This window comes from Artemia franciscana, chromosome 4, assembly GCF_032884065.1.
Source record: "Artemia franciscana chromosome 4, ASM3288406v1, whole genome shotgun sequence".
NCBI classification, from domain to species: domain Eukaryota; kingdom Metazoa; phylum Arthropoda; class Branchiopoda; order Anostraca; family Artemiidae; genus Artemia; species Artemia franciscana.
In genome coordinates, this window is record NC_088866.1 from 39,938,660 (window position 1) to 39,961,406 (window position 22,747).

General features: G+C 34.0%; 1 protein-coding gene across 1 annotated transcript in view; it reads left to right on the plus strand.

The window, feature by feature from the left end:
* LOC136026422 (NSFL1 cofactor p47-like) overlaps nucleotides 1-22,747 on the plus strand; it is a 43,247-nt gene that overhangs the window by 15,457 nt on the left and 5,043 nt on the right. Inside the window, exons 5-7 of the mRNA XM_065702999.1 lie at nucleotides 5,833-5,974; nucleotides 12,704-12,841; nucleotides 20,201-20,431. Coding sequence (XP_065559071.1) covers nucleotides 5,833-5,974; nucleotides 12,704-12,841; nucleotides 20,201-20,431 — 511 coding nt within the window. The remainder of the gene's footprint in view (nucleotides 1-5,832; nucleotides 5,975-12,703; nucleotides 12,842-20,200; nucleotides 20,432-22,747) is intronic.

Sequence of the window (22,747 nt, forward strand, 5' to 3'; positions counted from 1 at the left end):
AATTATACTTGGACAAAACTACTCAAATTACGAAGATGCACTGAAACAACTAAATTTGGACTCACTTGATAGTCGTAGACATGGCTTAACATATAGATTTGGACTAAATTGTTTAAATTCCCCAACTCATTGTCGTCTACTACCCAACTTTGTGAGCCCCCCAACTGAAGGACCAGTTACTAGACTCCGACAAATAAAAAAAGAATTGTCCACAGTTACTGACTTGCTCAGCCTATAGTACTGAGAGATATTGCAAATCATTTGTTCCATATTTTACCCGTCATTTTAATAATATTGACGTGACTAATATTTAATGTTTGATTGATATGTGTTTGTTTAATATAATGTTTGTTTAAATTTTCCTGTGAGTGTTTTTGAAACTATAAATTATTTTTGTCATGACATGCTAATGCTAGCTCCGGCTATTGTAGTGAATAAATATATTCTATTCTATTTATAAATTAATATGAAAGTCAGATTCAAATAAATCCCCTGATATACGTGGGTTTTCTAACAGTATGATCTCTTGCCTAGCGTCAGTTCTGGCGGAGCCAATTGGTCTACTTTACAATCGTTGCTTAAAGATCGTTAAATGCCCGGTTGCGTCGAAAAAATTAGTTTTGAAACCACTCCATAAAAAAAGGATCAACATCATATTTGGGTAATTTTAGACCGATTTCTGATACTTCAATTTTTTGTTGTTTTTGAAAAGTTAATGATTTCACGTATACATATTTTGAGTCTAATTGTCTTTGGCATCCGGCCCAATATGGCTTTCGAAAAAAAAGATCTTGTAACACGCAGCTTAATGAAACGGTAGTTGATTTTCAAAAAGTGGCTGACTGCGCTTTGTTACTTAATTGTATTGACTTTGACTATCCCAAAGTCTTCAAAAAAATATTTATATAGTTGCTGATCGCTAAGTGCCGAACTTAGAAGCTTCGGCCACGAGTTTTGTCTTGGATAAAAGATTATTTGACAAATAGAATCTATTCAGTTTCTCTAGGTTTGGCTACCACCTCGAAGATTTAGGTGATTAGTAGTATCCCGCTGAGTAGTTCTCTTGGTCATATCTTCTTTTGTTTGTTTGCGAATGATTTTCTCCTTGTAATTAAAAACTTGACTATAAAGGTTTTTTTGCTGAGGACATTAAACTCCACAGAAAAGTTGAAAGTGACTTGGGCAGACCGCTTCCACAAAAAGATCTTGATGCACTTTCGCAGTGGTTACGAGGGAACAACTTCTGTAGCGAGTACTGCTAAGGCTAAGTACATTGAAAAAAAAGTTGAACTAAATCAAAACATACTATGTGTATACAGATTGCTGATAAGGGCGTATCAGTAATATTTTCGGAACGGCTTATCATATCAAGGGGAAACTTCAGGGGCATTATGAGTGGTATGTTCAGTTGACCAAAAGGCAAAATGTACCTGTTACTACTGCTATTAATACTGCTGCTACTACTGATACTACTAATTATTATACACTATTACTGCTACTACTGTTCTTACCAATACCTCTACTACTATGATACTTGTACAATTAAGACTACACATATTAAGGTGAAAATTTGACAGAATATTAAGGGGGAAGTTGAACTACATCAAAACATACTATGCGCATACTGATTGTCAAAAGATCGTATATCAAGGATGGATTTGGGTATTAAGTTGAAACTTTCAGAGAATAGTTAAAGGAGAGATCAATCGACAAAAGGTAATGTATGCATGTCACGACTAATACGATTACCACTACTACTTTTCCTTATGTTACTTCTGCTACTAAATTTCCAACTTCGCCAACTACTGCTTCAATTGCAATATTTTGTAAGGCTTAGGATATTCTGGTGAAAAGGGAATCAAAAGTATATCAATAACGCACAACAACAATATTTTTGGAACGGCTTAACGTGTCAAGGTGAAACTTCCGGGTCTTCATGAAAGCTATGTTCAACTGACCAAAAGGCAATATGTACATGTTGCTAGCAGTATTAATACTGCTGCTACTACTTCTATTACACTAACACCTCAACTACTTTTGCTACCACCGAAACTACTGTGATAATAGTATTATTAAGGCTAAGTCTATCAAGGTAAAATTTGAGAAAATAGTCATGGCAACTTCGAACCCACAAAAGACATTGTGTGCATTTAGATTAAGTTGGAACTCTCAGAGAAAACTTAAAGGGGAAGATAAATTGACCAAAAGGCAATGTGTGCATATTACTGCAATTACTACTATTCCAACTACTACTTCTATCGCAACTGCTTTTAAGGTTAAGAGCATTAAGATAAAAATTTCAAGAAGTATATAAATATACAGTTTATCAAAAGAGCAAATAGACAATATCATAGCAATGGCTGATTGTGTTAAGTTGAGTAGTTATACAACTGCTGTGACTACTAATACAACTATTTCTAAGGGTATGAAGGTGAAACTCTATGAAAATATTCCCGAAAATTTCTGTTGTACGGATTCTGTTGTACGGATTCTGTTGTACGGAGACAACCTGCCATCCCTATACAGGTTGTCAAAAGGGCATATCAACAATATCTTAGGAACAGTTTCGTGTGTGAAATTAAAACTTACAATGCTTTTTGTGGGGGATGTTGAACTAACCAAAAGACAATATTTGCATCATAATAATGCTGCTTCCACTCCTACAACTACTGCTACTGTTATTATTGCTGCTACTAAAGCTAAGACTACTACTATAACTGCTGGTGCTACTACAACTTCTAATAAACCTAATGGTATTAAGGCTAGAATCTGTGCAACATTTTAAATCTGTTGAAATAAATCGAAACACACTATGGCCACATAGGTTGTCAAGAGGACGTATAGCAATACTTCAGGATTGGTCAGTGGTATTAAGTTGAAAATTTCATCGTGTGTGAAAGAGATGTTGAAAAAAAGGTGCTATTTGCATACTGCCTCTAATGCTACTACTGCTACTACACAGGCTAAGGGTATTAAGGCTAAACTTTCAAGGAATATCAAGGCGGATGCTGAATTAAATCAAAAACGAACTATGATCATGTAGATCTAGTGTTAATAGGGTGACAAAGCAATATCACAATAACGGCTTACATTATTAAGTTGGACCATTTATGGTAAGTTGTGACAGATTTTGAACTAGTCAGAAGACACTATGTGTTATGTTTTTGATACTACTTCTACGGTTACTGTAACTAATGACATTAAGGGTATTAAGTTGAAGTGTTAAAGGGGAGTTTCAATTAAACAAAAAACTATGCGCATGCAAGCATTAAAAGGTCATATAAGCAATATCGTAGGCAGCGCTGCTCTATCATAGCAAGTAATATGATTGATATTTTAGAGAAGCTAATTTGACCCGAAATTCATATTTCTAGTACCTTTTTTAAGAGTCAAAAGTGATTGGAGGGCAATCAGCCCTTCTCTTTAGCTCATAATTTGCCAAACACTTCCAATCAAAATTGAGGATAGCCATTTTGTTCAGCATAACTGAACGGTTATTGCATAGATCAACCCCCCATAGTTATGTAATTTGCCCATTATGTTTAAAAAATAAATGTTGCCTTAAGATTAAATAAAAAAAAACATTGTGTATGCTGATTGCAAATAAGACATCTCAGGATCCCAAGAACGACTGAAGGAATTATGTTCAAACTTTTGGGGGTCCTTTTATTACTACTTGTGCTCTTAGAATTTAACTAAATCAAAAGAATGTAAGTGTATCCAAGCTGTCAAAGAGCATAGTTATATTTTTTTTACGAATGGTATTAAGTTTTATTTTTCAGGTCACCTAGAGGAGGCATACAACTAAACCAAAGATTACCATTTGTGTCCAGATTTTTTAAAAGGGTGAATGTTGTTAAAAGTTGTTGGAAAGTTTTCTCCAGCATACAAATAGCAGGCCAAACTATGAATTCTTAAAGAAAAACCGAAAAGATTTGAAGTATAATTTTCTCTTTCCTTGAAAAGACTATGTCAATATAAAACGAACAGAAATTAGTTACAGAAACTTTTTTCACAATATGAGTTTTTCAACTCCATTGAACCAAAAACAAGTAAAAATAAAATCAAATTATCTACCAAGTGTCAAACTACCACAAATCATTATCGATAAATAAATGAGACCCAAAACGAACAGAAATTACAATAATAACCGAGTCAAACTCAAAACAAGCAAAAATTAACATGAGTAGACTCAAAGCCCCTATGCCTTCCCAGAGCCAGAACATAATTTACACTTTACTGAAAAAGTTAAATGATTTCACTTTTATAGTTTTAATAAATCAAATATTATTAACATTTTAAGAAATAAATTGCATATTATGTATACTGAACAGACAATGCACATTCATTTGCATTTTTTTTTTCAGTAAAGTACAAATTATGTTCTGGCCTTAGAAGGCATAGGGGTTTTGAGCCCTACTCATGTTAATTTTTGCTCGTTTTGGTTATTTGTTGTAATTTCTGTTTGTTTTGGGCTTCATTTATTTATCGATGCTGATTTGTGGTAGTTTTACGCTTGATAGTCTATTTGATTTTATTTTTGCTCATTTTTGGTTTAATGGACTTCTTTACTTTTCTTTGAAAAACTTGTTTCTTTACTTTTCTTTGAAAATCCGTAGGATTTTTCCTCTATGTAATTGTTTTTGAAAAAGTCTTGATAAAAGACAGATAGTTGGAAAGGTGGCAGCCTAGGTGTATACGATCGAATTTCAAAAACGTCGATTTATATCAAAGAACGAACTATAGCCCATAGTAACTAAAGTTTTAAAATATATCATTGTATGCATGGTGAAGCAGCTCACACTTGACTTTTAACAAGATAATAGAACACAAATATTGTTTTTGGACCAGGGAAAAGGGACTCATTTGATTGGAAATTGTAATGTCTAGTGCCCTTTTTAGTAGTCGAAAGTGATTGGAGGGCAACCATCCCCCCACACCCATCATTTCCCCAAATATATCCAATCAAATTTTGAGATTTTTTTCAGCGTAGTTAAAAGGCCCAGTATTGATGTCTTTAAAGGTGACAACTGCCAACCCCCCCCCCACAGCTCTCGGGGCAAGGATTGTAAGTTATCTCCTAGGGGCATATAAGGTTTTATGGAAAGGGTGGCCGTGTTATCTTTGGATGGCCTCATTAGATTGGAAATCAAGGGTTCTAGTGCTCTTTTTAAGATTCAAAGAGATTGAGGGGCATGTAGCCCCCCCCTTTCATGGCCTATTTTTCCCAAAAGCATCTGATAGAAATTTTGAGAGAGCCATATGTAAACAATGGACAACTTGCAACAAATGGTAACTCCATTTTTAACAAGATGGCTATCGCAAAATTTTATTGAATATTTTTGGGAGGAAATGAGTGTGGTAGCAGGGTCAGTTGCCCTCCGATCACTTTCGACTCTAAAAAAGGGCACTAGAATTTTCAGTTTCCATTCAAATTAGCCCTCTGCGATGTTTATACGACCCCCCTTCCATATGAAGTGGCTTTGGAAAATAAATAAATAAGAATACATGGAAAGTCCATATGAAGTGACTTTGGAAAATAAATAAATAAGAATACATGGAAAGTTTATGGCTCTTTACCATAGGCAATGCTAGATAGTTGCCTCTGAGAGATTTTTGGCTTTGGACAACATTTGAGAGTGAATTTACCATATTTGTCGTAGTTCTTTCTGTCCAGATAATTATTTATCGATATTTGTCAACGTAACCTTTCCTGATTTTTCCATTCAAGCTAATGTTTGCCGTGAACTTCTGATTCTTTTTGAAAATTAGGATTTTAGTGGAACGTTAAACTGTGTCTCGATTAAACTACATTTTTGTTCTTGCTTTTAGTCGTCGCTAGTGCACCATCTCCACCAAAACCTAAAGTAGTTGTACTGAGATTATGGAAAAATGGTTTTTCTTTGGATGATGGTCCTCTACGTTCTTATGACGAGCCAGCTAATAGATTGTTCTTGCAATCAATCAAACAAGGGTATGTAACTATATATCTTCCTAGTCTCCTATATTATGTGTAAAAGTATGGATGCGAAGATTTCAAAAACAATTGTAGTATCATCAAAAAACCTTTTAACTTGAAGCTCGACGTAACTTAGTGGAAATACTCTAAAAACAGACGAGACACTTAAAATACAAAATACAGGATGGACACAGAGTTGAAATGTATGAAAAAATAAGAAACTAAATGGAAGCGAATATTTAGTGCCTTAAAATGGACATAATTGAATTAAAAACGGTCAGAGCTATTGGAAGCATCATATTACCTAGAAGAATAGAGCAATTGAAAACCAGCTTAAACTGGTTTTAATTTTAATTCGGGAAAATTTGCATTTCAGTTAAAGGCTTAAGTTTCTTGGGATTCAACCAAAAATTTTCTGGGGATTAATAGTTCTTTTATTTTTAACATTGTCCGGAAATTCAAAATAGTAAAATGAGGTTAGTTTAGTCTCCATGACATAGGCCATATAAACAGAAAGTAAACAAATATGCCTATTGTGCTTATGGGTATAGTAGCGATTTTATCGTTGAGCCAATACAGAACAAAAACAAAAAGACCAAAAAAAAACCGAAAAAAACAATATAAATAAACAATTAAAAGAACAAGAAACCTATAAACTTAGATTTTTGGCTCTAAAATTAGTTCCGTGATTTTGCAGGGTAACGCTGGGTGAATTTGTTAAGCAAAGCATATACACCTGCATTTATGTTTCTATAATTAGTTGTGTTTTTTGTTATTAACTTTGTTTATATTATGAGTTATATTATTGGTATATTATTAATTATATAATTAGTTTTGTGAAGTAATGGTAGATGGTTTTTTTTCTTCGAGACAGACTTCAGATTCTTTTCATACCTTTTCCCCGTCTTCTTTGAATGCAAACATTATTGCCACAATTTGCGAAATTTTTTGTAAAATCCATTCCGCTTTGTAAATATATTTGCAAAATAAGATTTATTTTTGTCCTGGTTTGATACAGCATCATAGTGAACATAGGGTGAATAGCTGTGGATAAATTACAAGAAACGTCTTTTTATTGTATTAGTGGTATTTTATTTTTATGAAAGGAAGGACCATGATGAAACAAAAGAATTGTCTCGTTGTACTACAGTTCTGTGTATATTGTAGAGCATGCAGCAGGTGCTTTTAGATAACAGGCATGAAAAAACTATAGCGTTTACTCTTTTCTGAGAACCGCAGAAAAAACTTATTTTGCCCCAAATCCTCAATAGAATATTTGAAGTTTACTCACCCCCACTCCCTTAAAAAAAAACTTCCCGAGGGTCTCAAATTGATCCCCTGCCAAAAATAGTTAACAATTTTTGCCAATGGTATCCCTCCCTACTTCAAACAAATACAGCTTAGAAACAGTAGGGGAATTTTCCCAAGAGAATTTTGTCTTGAGAAAATTTTCCTAATTGTTTCTAAGTTGTGTTTGTTTCATATGGAAAGGCAGTGTGGTCTTCGTCGCTATTTTCCCTCTCTACTTCCCCACAAACGGCTTTCCTTGGACGTTTCAACTCAATTCAAGCCGTGAGAAAAAACGGGGTAGACTGACTAATGTATACAAGTTTGTGGTGGGAAGGTGCCAAACTCTATCCGGATCCGATTCTAATCCCAATTCCACCTTGACGTCTTGATCCTTGCACGATTATTGATTCCGGTTCAATTCCGGGAATACTTTTTACACTGTCGGTAAGAATTCTAAAACATCAGATAGCCGCCAATTGTTAAGGTTGGCATTAGACGTGATTCTGATGCAACATTCAACTGTCAGCAATTGGCTGTTTCTGGATGTCAGGCTTAAAACTAACAACAACAAATTTACTCAAAAGTTAGTCGCGCACCAGGAAATTGAAGTTTGTTTTCGTCAATGGCACAGCTAGGAAACCATAAACTAGGAGCTGTAACTCCTCTAAAAGGCTGTATTTTTTGGAATTTATCTTTTTTAGAAAATTTACTTCCTTGTTTTGCTAAAATAGGTTGTATCGCTTGATTATATCAAAAATTACGTTCAATTTTTTGTATTCAACCAAGGTAATTGAATCTAGAAGTACAATTCTGTTGTATTCCAAGTCTATATTAAGATACCACAGTGGGTTTGACCTTCCTCTCCCCTCCTTCAAAATTGAACATTTTGTAGAGACTCAGTTCCAACTCAACCTCATTCAACTCAACCCTCATGCATCTCAACCCACATGCAACTCAACCCCCATTCAACCAAAATTTCAAATTCAATCAGTTCAACCCCGTGTACGTCAATCACCATGAAACTCAACCCCATTCATCTCAAACACCTAAAATAATCCCTATTCATCTGAACCTTCATCCAGATTAACCCCCATTCATTTCAAATCCCTTCTGCTGAACCATCGTTCAGTTCAACCCTGTTTAGCTCAACTCCTTTGCAAGTCAATCTCATACATCTTTCTTCTTCTCAACGTAGCCCCTTAGAAATCCCTCATCCCCTATAATTCAACTTAGTTCCGACTGTAAGTCAGAGTCTACATAGCGTCTGTTAGAACTATACTACTGTACGTCTGCGAGACATGGCAGAAGAGGCTAAAGTTGTGGACGCATTCGATCACCGCAGCCTTCGCTATATACTTTGAATCTACAGGTGGTCTAGAATTCCCAATGTCGAAGTGAGAAGTCGTTGTGGCCAGTCTGAAGAGCTATTTCTCATCCTCAACAGATGTTGCTTCAAGCTCCTCTGCCATACATTGTGTCACCCCAAAGGTACGATATATCGAGACGTCCTCTTTGGCAAAATCTTTGGCAAATCCCGAAGGGGACCTTGAATAATGGGGAAGCTTCCAGAGGGATGGTATGAGATGGGACAGAGTCTGGCTGAAGATTGCCGGAGAGACTGCAGTCGACAAATCGAAGGAGTCGTCGGAAATAATTCCAAAGTCCATTGGTGTCAAGCAAAATAGTTCTTCATCTAATTCTTGCCGAAAGTAAGTAAGTAAATAAATGAAACCTCCTTAACTCGACAACGCAACTGAAAAATTTAACTCACTCAGTCTTGTCAAAATTTTGAATCAAATGAAATGATCTTTCTTCCTTGTTTAGTTCTGGTTTTCCTGTCTGTTTTTCTCAGGGAATATTTTCCGGAAAAAAAAAATTCAAAGAAAAGTTAAGAGCTGTGAATAAATGAAACCCAAAATCAACAGTAATTAAAGTTAATGGTTAAGCAAGCAAAATATAACAGATATTGGCTGCTATAGATGAACAGATGAATCCTAAAACGGACAGAAATTAAATTGAATAATCCAATCAAGCTTAAAGTCCTCAGAAATTACCACAAATAAGAGGAAGGTTACCCTATCTCTGTAAACGCTCTAAGGTTAGAACTTCGGTTTATGGCTCTCAAGGATTACAAACTTACCTAACAAAATTCTATTTCAAGTTAACAATATGCTGAACAAAGATGCAACTGAACTCTCTTAATCAGTAGGCCTACTAATACATACAAGCGTCAAAAACAGGAACTATCAAGCAGCATAAAATAGGAATTGTCAAGCAGTATAAAAATGCACTTGTTTTTTACCTGACCTGTTTCAAACAGTTCGTGGTAACGAACTGTAGTAAGGAGCGACCCGGCTCAATAGTAACCGAAACTCTAAAAAATGGAATTTTGATACCAATAGTTAGATCAAAAGAATCGCATTTTAATGCTGATTTTAAATATACAAATTTCATCAAGATCTGTTTTATCCATCAAAAGTTACGAAAAATTTGCCTCATTTTAGAAAATAGGGGGAAACACCCCCTAAAAGTCATAGAATCTTAACGAAAATAACACCATCAGAACAGCGTATCAGAGAACCTTATTGTAGAAGTTTCAAGCTCCTATCTACAAAAATGTGGAATTTCGCATTTTTTGCCAGAAGACAGATCACGGATGCGTGTTTATTTGTTTTTTTTTTTTTTTTGTTTTTTTCCCAGGGGTGATCGAATCGACTGAGTGGTCCTAGAATCTTGCGAGAGGGCTCATTCTAACGGAAATTAAAAGTTCTAGTCCCAGGGGTGATCGTATCGACTGAGTGGTCCTAGAATCTTGCGAGAGGGCTCATTCTAACGGAAATTAAAAGTTCTAGTGCCCTTTTTAAGTGATCAAAAAATTGGAGGGCACTTAGGCCCCCTCCCACGCTCATTTTTTCCCCAAAGTCACCAGATCAAAATTATGAGATAACCATTTTATTCACCATGGTCGAAAGACCTAATAACTATGTCTTTAGGGTCGACTTACTCCCCCGCAGTCCTCGTGGGAGGGGCTGCAAGTTACAAACTTTGACCTGTGTTTACATGTAGTAATGGTTACTGGGTTACTGGGTGTACAGTCGTTTTCAGGGGGATTTTTTTTTTGGTTTAGGGGGGAGAGTTGAGGGGGGTTACGTGGGAGGATATTTCCATGGAGAGAATTATCATGGGGGAAGAGAATTTCAATGAAAGGGGCTCTGGATTTTCTAGCTTTATTTGAAAAAACAATGAAAAAATAAATATGAAAAGTTTTTTCTACTGAAAGTAAGGAGTAGCATTAAAACTTAAAATGAACAAAAATTATTATGCATACGAGGGGTTTACCTCCTGGTTATAGCTCACTCTTTACGCTAAAGTATTTTGAGTCATTTCAACTATTTATTCTACGGTCTTTGTGATTCAGAGGTCATTCTTAAGGAATTGGGACAAAATCTAAGCTTTAGTGTAAAGAGCGAGGTATCGACGAGGGTACGCAATAAAAACATACGAATATAGAAGTTCGTTATGTAAGTTAATTCGTAAGTTGCGTATATTTTTTACCAATGAAAACGTTTGTAAAAAATCAAAAGTTCTAGTTGCTTTTTTAAGTAATCAAAAACTTGGAGGGCAATTAGGCCTCCTCCCTGTCTTCTTTTTTCTCAAAATTTTCCGATTAATTGCAATTAATTAATATGCAAATTTCGTTTTAATTATTTATGTGCGGAGAGCCAAGATCAAAACATGCATTAATTCAAAAACGTCCAGAAATTAAATAAAAAAAACTTTTTGTTTTTGTTTTTATGTTTATAAAAACATTAAAACCTAAAACGAACAGAAATTACTCCGTATATGACAGGGGCTGTTCCCCCCTCAACGCCCAGCTCTTTACGCTAAATATTTTGATTGTTTTAAAAAGTAGAGTTGAGAGAAAGAGTCAAACTTTAGCGTAAAGAGCGGGGCGTTGAGGGGGGCTTTAGAGCCAAATCAAGTAGACAACTCCTTTGTTGTCTTTTGTTTTCATCGTCATGCCTTGAATTTAATCTCGGTGATAAAGCTACCTGAAAGCGTTTCCATAATAATCCAAATAGGAGACGAAAAATAATTTTTATCGGATAAGTTTACATGGCTCACTTTCCTATGAGAAAAACTCTGCAATTGTTGAGGTGTCAATCGAACCTATCCCTCTTTTCTGAAAAGCCACACCTCACACAGAAATAATCTAAAGCTGTTAACAAGATTCGGTATGTATGCAACAGCTGGCTCAGACGGCTTCACCAGATACTCGGATCACCAAAAGCTGCCGCTCCCTAAGATACGTTGTTTAGGCATTGGAAGAGAGCCAAGGGTTCCATCGATGCAGAATCTGAATTTGTAAAAAGTCTATGTGTCTCTGATTTAATTTTATTTGCGAAATAAGATATGTCCAAACTAGGTTACGATAGATAGCTTTATTATGATGCTGATTACCTCAAAGCCATGATTATCATTGTGATGTGTCTTTTATGACATCTCAAAGGCATTTAGAATCAAGCACCCCCTCTTGTCTATTCTATTCTATGGGTATTTACATATGCTCAGGAGCATACTCACAGAAATAAGTAGGGAGAGGAGGAATCCACTTTGAATAAATTTTACCTTGCTTTTTACGACGTAAAAATTAAGGTTGCAAAAATATATATTGCAAGCTCTAAAATAGCAAATATATAAATTTGCATCTTTTATTTTGTTTAAAAGTCAAATTATACCATTTACAGTTAACAAGAACATTTATGTTTCAAATAAAGTTTTTGTTTTATTGATTTTTCGGTACTTACGTATTACACCAACCATACCCAAGAATTGAAGTTAAGTTAATCCTAATATAATATGCCAAAATATGATGGAACTATAATACTTTAGTAAAAAAATTATGGAAACCACAACCGATAATTATGGATAGCCCAGAACGGATTATATTAAATACATAACCTAACCAACTATATGTATTAAATATCTAATTAAATTATAAGTACATAGTAGTTTATCTCACTCAGGCTAAGCTTATTGTCTCCAATTGCACACAGAGAAACCGGTTTTAAACAGATCAAGAACAAAACTGTGGTCGTTATTCTGTATAAGTACCGATTTTTCTGTATGCACGTCCGAAAAACTCATCCCAAATTGTAAGATATTTAGTATTCTTTCCGCAAATAGTTTCACACAATTCTGTAGTTTAACGAATCCTGAACTTGTAATTTTAACGAATTCTTATCAAAATAATACATATCCATCTTATTTCTATGGCAGAATTGCATGAATTAGGGTACAGATTGATTCCATATCTAACATACTCCTCCGGAGTACTCTACCTTTACATTAAAATCTAAAACGGAGAAACAAACTTCGAATTCTGTATAAATTAAGTCCTAGCTCTCGTTTCATAGTTGTTTTTTTTTGTTTATTTTTTCATTTATTTTTTAGAGAAGTTCCTATGGAGTTAGTTCGTGAAGCCAAAGGTGGTAAGGTTCATTTGGATATGGATGATTGTCGTGATCGAGACTACGCTCCTGTCAAGTCTAAGTTTAAGTCTTTCGCTGGACAAGGGCATATGCTGGGAAGGTTGTTTTGTATTCTTTTTCTGTCTGTATTCTGGCGTTGTTTTTCTATCGTATCTTTTTATAATTAATGCTCATACTTGTAAGCAAGGGTGTAGCTGGATTTTTAATTGGGCGGGGGCTATACCGAAAAAAATACTTGTTATAAAGCGGCAAAAAATTATTATGCATTTTTTTGCGTTTTTAACGAGACAGATAAAACATTTTGGCAGGGGGTTCAAACCCTTTAACCTCTTCCTCCCCCCCCCCCTGGATACGGCCTTGCTTGTAAGATTTTATGGTATTAAGCACTTCTTATTTCAACACTTTTATCATTGTGCTGATCAGTTTTTTAGTTTCTGACAGAACTCAGTTTTTTAGTCTGTCGTTTTAAATTGTCGATTGTCACCAATAGTATATTGGTTATCGCTAATATTTGAGTAAATTTTGTAAATTATAAAAATTGTGTAATTATCACAAATGTAAACTATTCACATATTATAGCTGAAAACTTATGATTAAATCATTGAGAGGGTTTGTTTTCATATTAATTGTTGTTTACCTAGTATTTAGGTAAACATATCATTGTAAATACTTCTAGAAAAAATAATCACACAGAACTTTCTCAACGAAAATTGAAAAGCGATAATAAAATCTAAAACGAGAATAGATAACGTCGTTTGAAGTCTAATCGAGGACGACAAGAACTACTATTAATCGATATACAAAACCTAAAAAGAACAGAATTTCAAGCAGGCCAGATTAATCTTAAAGCAAACTGAAATTATCTTAAGTGTGTTTTTGTTTGTCACAAAAAAAGAAAACTTTTTTTTTCACTTTTTTTTCGATCCCTTGTCATTCTCAAGTATAAAAGAATCGATAGATAGATTTGTTGTGTAATAGATAAAAAAAACAACTTAAAATTACTATCATATTCCCCCGCAAGGCTGTAGGGCTAAGAGTGCAGGGAGAAAAAAAAACCCACCAAAACTAAAAAGACATGCAAAGGAAAAGAAAGTGCTTAGAAAGCACATGCCTTCTCAACACCGTAACTTAATTTACACTTTACCGAAAAAACAAATGACCTTGGATTGTCATTTAATTATGCATATACCGGTATTTATTCCTTGAAGTTTGAATGTTTTTTATTTATTAAAGTCAAAAAACTGGAAATAATTAAAATGTATCTATTTTTCAGTAAAGTGCAAATTATGTTACGGTCTTGAGAAGGCAGTTGGTTTGTCAGTCCTACACATATTAATTATTGCTCGTTTTGAGTTTGAATCTGTTATTTATTGCAATTTCTGTTCGTTTTGGGTTTCATTTATTTACTGATGGTGATCGGTGATAGTTCTACGCTTGGAAGATTAGTTCACTTTATTTCTGCTCATTTTTGGTTTAATAGAGCTCTTTACCTTTGTTTGAAAGGCTTTTTTCGTGGAAAAAGTTTTCATTAAAAAAAATTTCCGAATATCTTTCGGTTCTTCGTATAAGAATCCGTTGTTTGGCGTGCTATTGTATGTGGAGAAACTTTTTCCACTACTTTTAATCCTGGTACCAATAGTGTTGCTTAATTTAGTTCTATATCTCCTCAAGATGACTTGAAAGATGAAACTTTCAAGATTTCAGGATTCCAAAAAATTCTATCTATGCTCTTTGATAACCTGGATAAACTCTGACTATTTTTATTTATTTAAATTATAAGAGTAGAAGCAGTAATAATTCTTAATTCCCCCAGTTGTTCTTTATATATTGCTGAGGTGTTCTATTGGCAATCATACACACATTACCTTTTGAATTAGTTTTAAAACAACATTTAGCTTTTAAAGTATAATGAGCCAATTGCATAATTGTGGGGGTAGACATACCCATATCCCTAGAGACATAGTTACTGAACCGTCCTACTATGCTGAACGAAATGGCTGTCTCAGAGTTTCGACTGGATGTGTTAATAGTGAACTTGGGGGGAGTGCCGCTTACCCTCCAATCTCCTTCAACTCTCCAAAAAAACGTTAGAACTTTTGATGTTAAATCGAATTAGCTCCTTTAAAAGTTTCGTTGATATTTCTAGCTATTATAGAGCAGTGCTGCCTATGATATTGCTTATATGCCCTGTTGAAAACCTGAATGCATATAGTTTTGTTCGTTTAATTGAAACTCCTTCTGAACGTTCCCTAAATTTTTTGCCTTAATACCCTTAGCGTCGGTAGCTACAGTAACTATAGTGGTAGCATTAAGAGTATCCACATACTACCTTCTGGCTAGTTGAAAATCCACCCCTAAACTCTGGCTAGTTGAAAATAAATTTACCCTTAAACGTTTAACTTGATAAGATAAGCCGTTCTTGAGATATTGTTTTGTCATATTTTTTTAAGTCTACACGCTCATAATTCGTTTTTATTAGTTCAACATCCGCCAAAATATTCCTTGAAAGCTTCACCTTAATGCTCTTAGTTTGCGTAGTAGCAATAATTTTAGTAGCAGTTTGCGCATATAACCTTTGGTTTCTTCAACATCCCCTTCAACGCTTGCTGAAAGTTTTAAATTAATACTATAAACTGTTCCTGAGGCATTTCTGACACAACCTCTTGTACAACCTGTGTGGGCATAGTGTGTTTCGATTTAGTTCCCTACAGTTCCAATATTTTCAAAATTTTTCGCCTTGATACCCTTAGTTTTAGTAGACGTAGTAGTAGGAATAGCAGTATAATTAATGGTAGTAGCAGTAGTAAGAGTAGAAACAGTAGCATTAGGATTTAGATATTTTCTTTTGGTTAGTTCAACACCCCCCACAACAAGCCCTGTTAGTTTCAACTTAATGAGCCAAAATTTTCCTAAGATATTGCTGTCACGCCCTTTTGACAACTTATATTCAGGCGGTGTGTTTGATTCAGTTCACCTTCCCTCCTCAAAGCTTTTCGAAAATATCACTTTCATACCATTAGGCATAGCTGTAATAGCAGTCATAGTAGTAGTATTGGTATTGCTAGTTGTATTAATAGTAATAGTAGAAGTACTAGTAGCAGCAGTAGTTTTAACGCATAGTCTTTTGGTCAGTTGAACATCACTGTCATCAAGTCCTGGAAGATTCAACTTAATATCATTATTATGTTATGAAATTGCTGATATTTCCTTTTGATAACCTGTATTTCATCTAGTGCTTTAAATCTTCATCTCATTGCTCTTAGTCTTACAAGTAGTTGCAATAGTAGTAGTAGTTGAGGTAGTAGTAGTAGTAAACGTAGCAGTGATACCAGTATTAGTAGTAGCGTGCATATATTGTCTTTTGGTCAGATGATCTTCCCCTTTAAGCGTCATCTGAAAGTTCCAACTTAATACCCAAAACAGTTCTTGAGATACGCTTTTTTGACAAAATATTTGCACATAGTGTATTTGACTTAGTTCAAATTTCCCCTCAATATTTTAAATGGAGTAGTCTGGTAGTAGTAGTGGTGGTAATTTTAGTAGTAGTTTTAGCATGCAAATATTACCTTTTTGATCATATCCCTTGTAAAGGTAAAGGTAAAGGATCATTTCCTCAAGTTTCCAAATTAATATACTTAATTATTCCTAATTTTAAAACTGCTCTTTGGACTTTACTGAATAAAATGGCTATGTCAAAATCTCGATAATATGCGTCTGGGGAAAAGAAGGTGTCAGGAAGGGGATGGGGCTCAATTGCCCTCCATCACTCTTGACTCTTAAAGGGACTAAACCTTTGCATTTCCAATCAAATGAGCCTCCTCTAAATTTTACACGACAAACCCTTCCATAAAACCTTATATGCCCCCGGGGCATAACTTACAACCCTTGCCCTCAGACTCTGGGGAGTTTTGTCAACGCCAATTGGCTTGTTATATGATATTTAGACATTATTTTGGACGAATAGCTCTTTTTGCCTTCCAAGCACGTTCGACTATTGAAAAGGGCACTGTTAGTTCAATTTCCAATCAAATGACCCCCCTTTGAAGCTTCTACAGCTCCTTATATGCGAAGTGCCCTGGTCTAAGACAAACCCCAAAAAGCACAAATAACCCATTCTGCCCTGCATTGTTCTTTACTTAGGAAGCGCTATTGACCTGCCTATGATTAAGCTTATGCGTCGCTATAAGGTAATTCCATTTTGTGTAAAGTCTTACAAGTTTCTCAACAACAAAAATTGTTTCTGCTTGTTCTTACTCTCAAGGAAACACACAAACATACGAGAGACAGGTGTATACCAAGGTTTGAGGCAGCTAAGGTGACTATGAACAGGAGACAATAACTGGGATTTGACAAAGTTTTGTCTGATTTGACTAGTTATAGTAGCCAGAGATTAGTAATCTTGGTGATAGCTTGCCGGGCAAGTGACTGAACAATCGGAAACGTTTGCTTGAAATTTGGGAGAAGAATCTACACTCCAAGAGGCTTTCCCCATGTAATGCTAGACAACTGAATTTTACAGTTCAGGTTCAAGCCTGCTCCTAAGTTTCATGGTTCCAAGAATCCCCAAACTTTGATACCTGCTAGTGCTTTCGACAGAAAAAATTAGGAGCTTGAAATTTTATGTTGGAACGTGTTTGAAGGTAGCGATATTCCTATCAAACAGTTTGTGGTAACAAACCGTAAGTAAGGAGTGACATGGCTCAATAATAACCGAAACTCTAAACATCAGTATGTTAATATGAATAGATATATCGAAAATTGGCTTATTATGCTGATTCCAAATATATAAGATTCACTAAGCTTGGTGTTACTCATCTAAAGCTACATGTCTGATTAAATTTGCCTGATTTTTGAAAAGGAAAAGAGGGGAAACCCCCCTGAAAGTCAAAGATTTTTCATGAAAATCACACTATCAGATTGGTGTATCAGAGAACACTAATGTAGAGGTTTCAAGCTCCTATCTACATTTCTTTTTTTTTTTTTTTTTTTTGGCAGTAGAAATATCACGGATGCGGGATTTTTTTTTATTATCAAGAGTGAACGTATCGAACCAATGATCCTAGATCATCGGGAGAGGGATCAATTGAACGGACATTAAAAGTTTAGTTGCCCTTTCTAAGTGACCAGAAAGATTGGAGGGCAACTAGCCCCTCTCTCACGTCCCTGTTTTACCAAAAATTATCGAAATTTTTTATTAAAATTTATGATAGCCATTTTTATCAGCATAGTAGAAAGGTCCCAAACCTATGCCTTTGGAGATAAACTACCCCCATTCCCTCTCGACATCCCCTCGAGATAGGTATATAAGTTATGTGAATTGCCCATTGTTTACATATTGTATTTGTTATTGGGAAGTACACAGACATCTTTGAGGGGATTTTTTGAGTGGGGATGGGTTGCCACGGATCTAATTTTCTGTTGGGATGGAATTTCCGAGGGTGAACTTTCCAGGTGAATTTTGAAAGGGGGGGAGGGATTTGACAGAATTCTTATACAACTTTTTTTTATTTGTTTTACTTTCTCTTTGCCAACTCAATTTTGCATATGGAGATGTTCTGGAGGAAATTTTCCGTGTGTTTTGATTTCCGGGAAAAAACTTGGATGGAAGAGGGATTTACAGAGTGATCGGGAAAACGATTAGAGCTTAAAGTCTTTTTTCATATGAAAGTATGCTAACAATAATTTTTCAGGCTGAGTCGTCCGCATGAAGTTTTACGGATGCGGGAGGGAGAGATTTCCAACAAGGATAGAATTGTCCGGCACGAATTTTACGGGGGTATATTTTTTGTGGGATGAACTTTCCACGGAGGAGTTTCCCGTAAGGGGAAGGGATGTTTCATAGAGCGTGAGCCAGATTTACCGGCATTATTTGAAAAACGATCAGAAATTAAATATATATAAAAAACAATTTTTTTTCAGCTGAAATTAAGGAGCAACATTAAAGCTAAAAACAAACAGAAATTATTTCGTGTATGAAGGGGTTCCCACCCTCCTCAATACCTTGCTCTTTTTTTCTAAAGTTTGACTGTGTGTCCCAATTTTAAGAACGACTTCTGAAACACAAGGGTCGTTTAATTAGAATAGGAAGCTTTTTTAAAGGTGCGAAAAACTAGGAAATTTATATTTAATAAAAAAAAAAAATCCCTATTTATATTTAGAAAAAAGATCAGTTAGTCGTCTAAATATATATCAAATCAGTAGAAACGCTGCACTAATCGCAAGGTATTTAATTCATGCTCAGTTCAATTTTGAATTTTTTTCAGTATTTTTGCTCCTTCTGCTCAGTTTTCTGCTGAAGATTGTTTTTTTTTTTGTTTACACTATGGACTACTTACGAATACATATTTACTTATATACAAGTCTTAAAAGACTACTGTTTCTTAGTATTAAAAATGGTTTTGTGTTTTATCCAACCAATTTTCTCTTTCGAATTTCACAAATTGTAATTTGACTATGGTGTCATACAAGAAGAAGTGATCAGAAGAAAAAACGAAAGTTAGACAAAATGATAAGTTGCTCAATGAAACAGTTATCACGCATGATTCTTATCTAATTGTTGCTGGTATGCCTCAAGATTGTATCCGCTTGAAATTTGAGTTTCAATACATACTCTAGTCCTCAATTTAGAGGACAGATGTGAATTTAGAAAAAAAGTTCATGAATATGCCTCAATTATTTTTCCCGAGTTAGAATGGTCTTCTTTGATGAAAAGTCATCTCATTTACATAAAGTGATCAGACTGAATAAGATAATAATAAGGGAATAAGGAGAAAAAAGTCCTTTGGGTTACTCAAAGTTTTTCTTTTTTTCGTAATTTTTCACATTATACAGTTTTCTGATTTTATTGCATTGCTGATTTCAATAAACGGGGAAGCTTTAAGCTATAAAATGCGCAACAGAGTAATAAATGAACAAATATTTAAATTAGTTTATTGCTCTTGTAAGTTTAATAAAGCAGAATATGGTTGTAGTGCCTAGATTCCTTGAAATTTGGTAATGCATAAGACTATAGTTTCGAATTGGAGATATTCACAGAAATATATTTTATTTTGTACCAGTAAAACTTTTATTTCTGTAAATTTGTCGTAGACAATGAGCCTTAACTTTAGTTCTGGCTCATTTACCAGATTTCAATACCAATATATATAGCCAAAAGCTAGGTTTGATCGATCTAAATTTTGTTTTTAACTAAATTCAACTTGGCCAGTCAGATTATCCTTCATAAAATTTTGAGTGGCTTGCATCTTCGAAACTATTATAGAAAATTACAGAACTTCTGGATTTTCCGCAATTAAATAAACATTTAATCTGATCACTAGCATAATTTGCTTAGAGTTAGAACGATCTAAATCTTGGTACGAGTAAAATATTTTTAAAAATGAACCTTCAGAAATTCAAATAGCCCGTCTCTCGACCTTTGGTAATCCGCTGCATTATAAAACTGTTTTTTCGGTTTTAGCCCGGCACCTGTGTTTTCTGGCGAGGGAGGAACCTCAGCAGGTGGAGCAACAGCTTTTCCACCTCTTGTAGATGATCCCAAAGCATGTGAGGCAAAGGCAGCAGCAAGTCTAAATATGGACAGCTGTCAACCAGTTACAAATATTCAGATTCGATTTGAAGATGGAAGTCGGCTGGTTGGCACATTCAATCAGGATCACACTATTGCGGATGTTCGACGTTATATTCAAATGTATGTAGCTTATGTCTGTAATTATACTAAGCCTTATACTGTATATTAACCAAGTAATTACTGCTGGTATTTTTTGAAAACTGATGTCCTCTCATTTTTACTTTAGAACTAGATAATCTATGTATAAATTATTATAAGCACTATGTTTGGGGTAGCGATTTTAATATTTTATTGTAAACCTATTGGTAAAGTGTATATATATATATATATATATATATATATATATATATATATATATATATATATATATATATATATATATATATAAATATATATAATTATATATATATATATATATATATATATATATATATATATATATATATATATATATATATATATATATAAATATATATATATATATCTATATATATAAAAATAAGTTGTCTGTGTGTGGATCTGTGGATGGATCAGGTGACGTCATGTTTGTCCGCATATGACGTCTGAATTATTTCACACTAATACAAAAGAAGAAAAAAACTAAAAAAGGTAAAAACTACAAAAAAAACTAAAAAGAAAAAAAAACTAAAAAAGCTAAAAAACTAAAAAAAAACTAAAAAAAGGTAAAAATCTAATAACTAAAAAAAACTGAAAAAAATAAAAAAGGCAAAAACTACAAAAAAAATAAAAACTAATAAAAAAACTAAAAAAGCTAAAAAACTAAAAAAACTAAAAAAAACCAAAAAAAAGGTAAAAAACTAAAAAAAACTAAAAACTAAAAAAGAAAATAACTAAAAAAAAGGAAAAAACTGAAAAATAAAAGAGAAAAAGAAAACTAAAAAAATATGAATAAATATATATAAAAATAAGTTGTTTGTGGGTTATGTCTGTCTGTCTGTCTGTCGAGTGACGTCGTGTTTGTCCGCATATGACGTCTGAATTATTTCACACTAATACAAAAGAAGAAAAAAAACTAAAAAAGGTAAAAACTACAAAAAAAACTAAAAAGAAAAAAAACTAAAAAAGCTAAAAAACTAAAAAAAAATAAAAAAAGGTAAAAAACTAAAAACTAAAAAAAAACTGAAAAAACTAAAAAAAGGCAAAAACTAAAAAAAAACTAAAAACTAATAAAAAAAACTAAAAAAGCTAAAAAACTAAAAAAACTAAAAAAACTAAAAAAAGGTAAAAACAAAAAAAAAACTAAAAACTAAAAAAGAAAAAACTAAAAAAAAGGAAAAAACTGAAAAATAAGAGAAAAAGAAAACTAAAAAAATATTAATAAATATAAAAAATATAAATATAAATATAATATAAATTAGCAATCAACAAAGCACCGAGACACAAATGACGACCGGGACACAGGGAGTATAAATGACGACCAGGACATAAGTAAAAAAAAAAAACTAAAAAAACTAAAAAAATGGTAAAAACTACAAAAAAACTAAAAACTAATAAAAAAACTAAAAAATCTAAAAATCTAAATAAATTAAAAAAGAAAAAAAAGAAAAAAGGAAAAAAATAAAGGAGAAAAACAAAACTAAAAAACGAATGTATATACAGACCGGGACACCGGGATACAAATGACGACCGGGACACAGGGAATATAAATGACGACCGGGACACAGGGACACAACTACAATGGGGACGCCGGGGGGCACAGGGGGATATAAATGACGACCGGGACACCGGGACACAAGGAATATAAATGACGCCCGGGACACTCAAAGAGAAATCACAGACTGGAACACCGGGACACAAATGACGACCGGGACACAGGGAATATAAATGACGACCGGGACACAGGGACATAACTACAAAGGGGACGCCGGGGTGCACAGGGGGATATATAAATGACTATGGCGACTCAGGGAATGGTCGATTAGCAATCACCATCAACAAAGCTCAAGGGGAATCATTAGAATCATGAGGTATAGATCTGAATACGGATTGTTTTCCCATGGACCATTATATGTTGCATGTTCAAGAGTCGGTAAACCTGACAATCTATTTATATGCACAGACAATGGGACAGCAAAGAATGTTGTATATTCGCAAGTTTTACGTAGTTAAAAACATATATATATATATATATATATATATATATATATATATACTAGCTGTTGGGGTGGCGCTTCGCGCCACCCCAACACCTAGTTGGTGGTGTTCCGGGGGGTAGTTTTTACCTTTTTTAGTTTTTTTTCTTCTTTTGTATTAGTGTGAAATAATTCAGACGTCATATGCGGACAAACACGACGTCACTCAACAGACAGACAGACAGACATAACCCACAAACAACTTATTTTTATATATATTTATTCATATTTTTTTAGTTTTCTTTTTCTCTTTTATTTTTCAGTTTTTTCCTTTTTTTTAGTT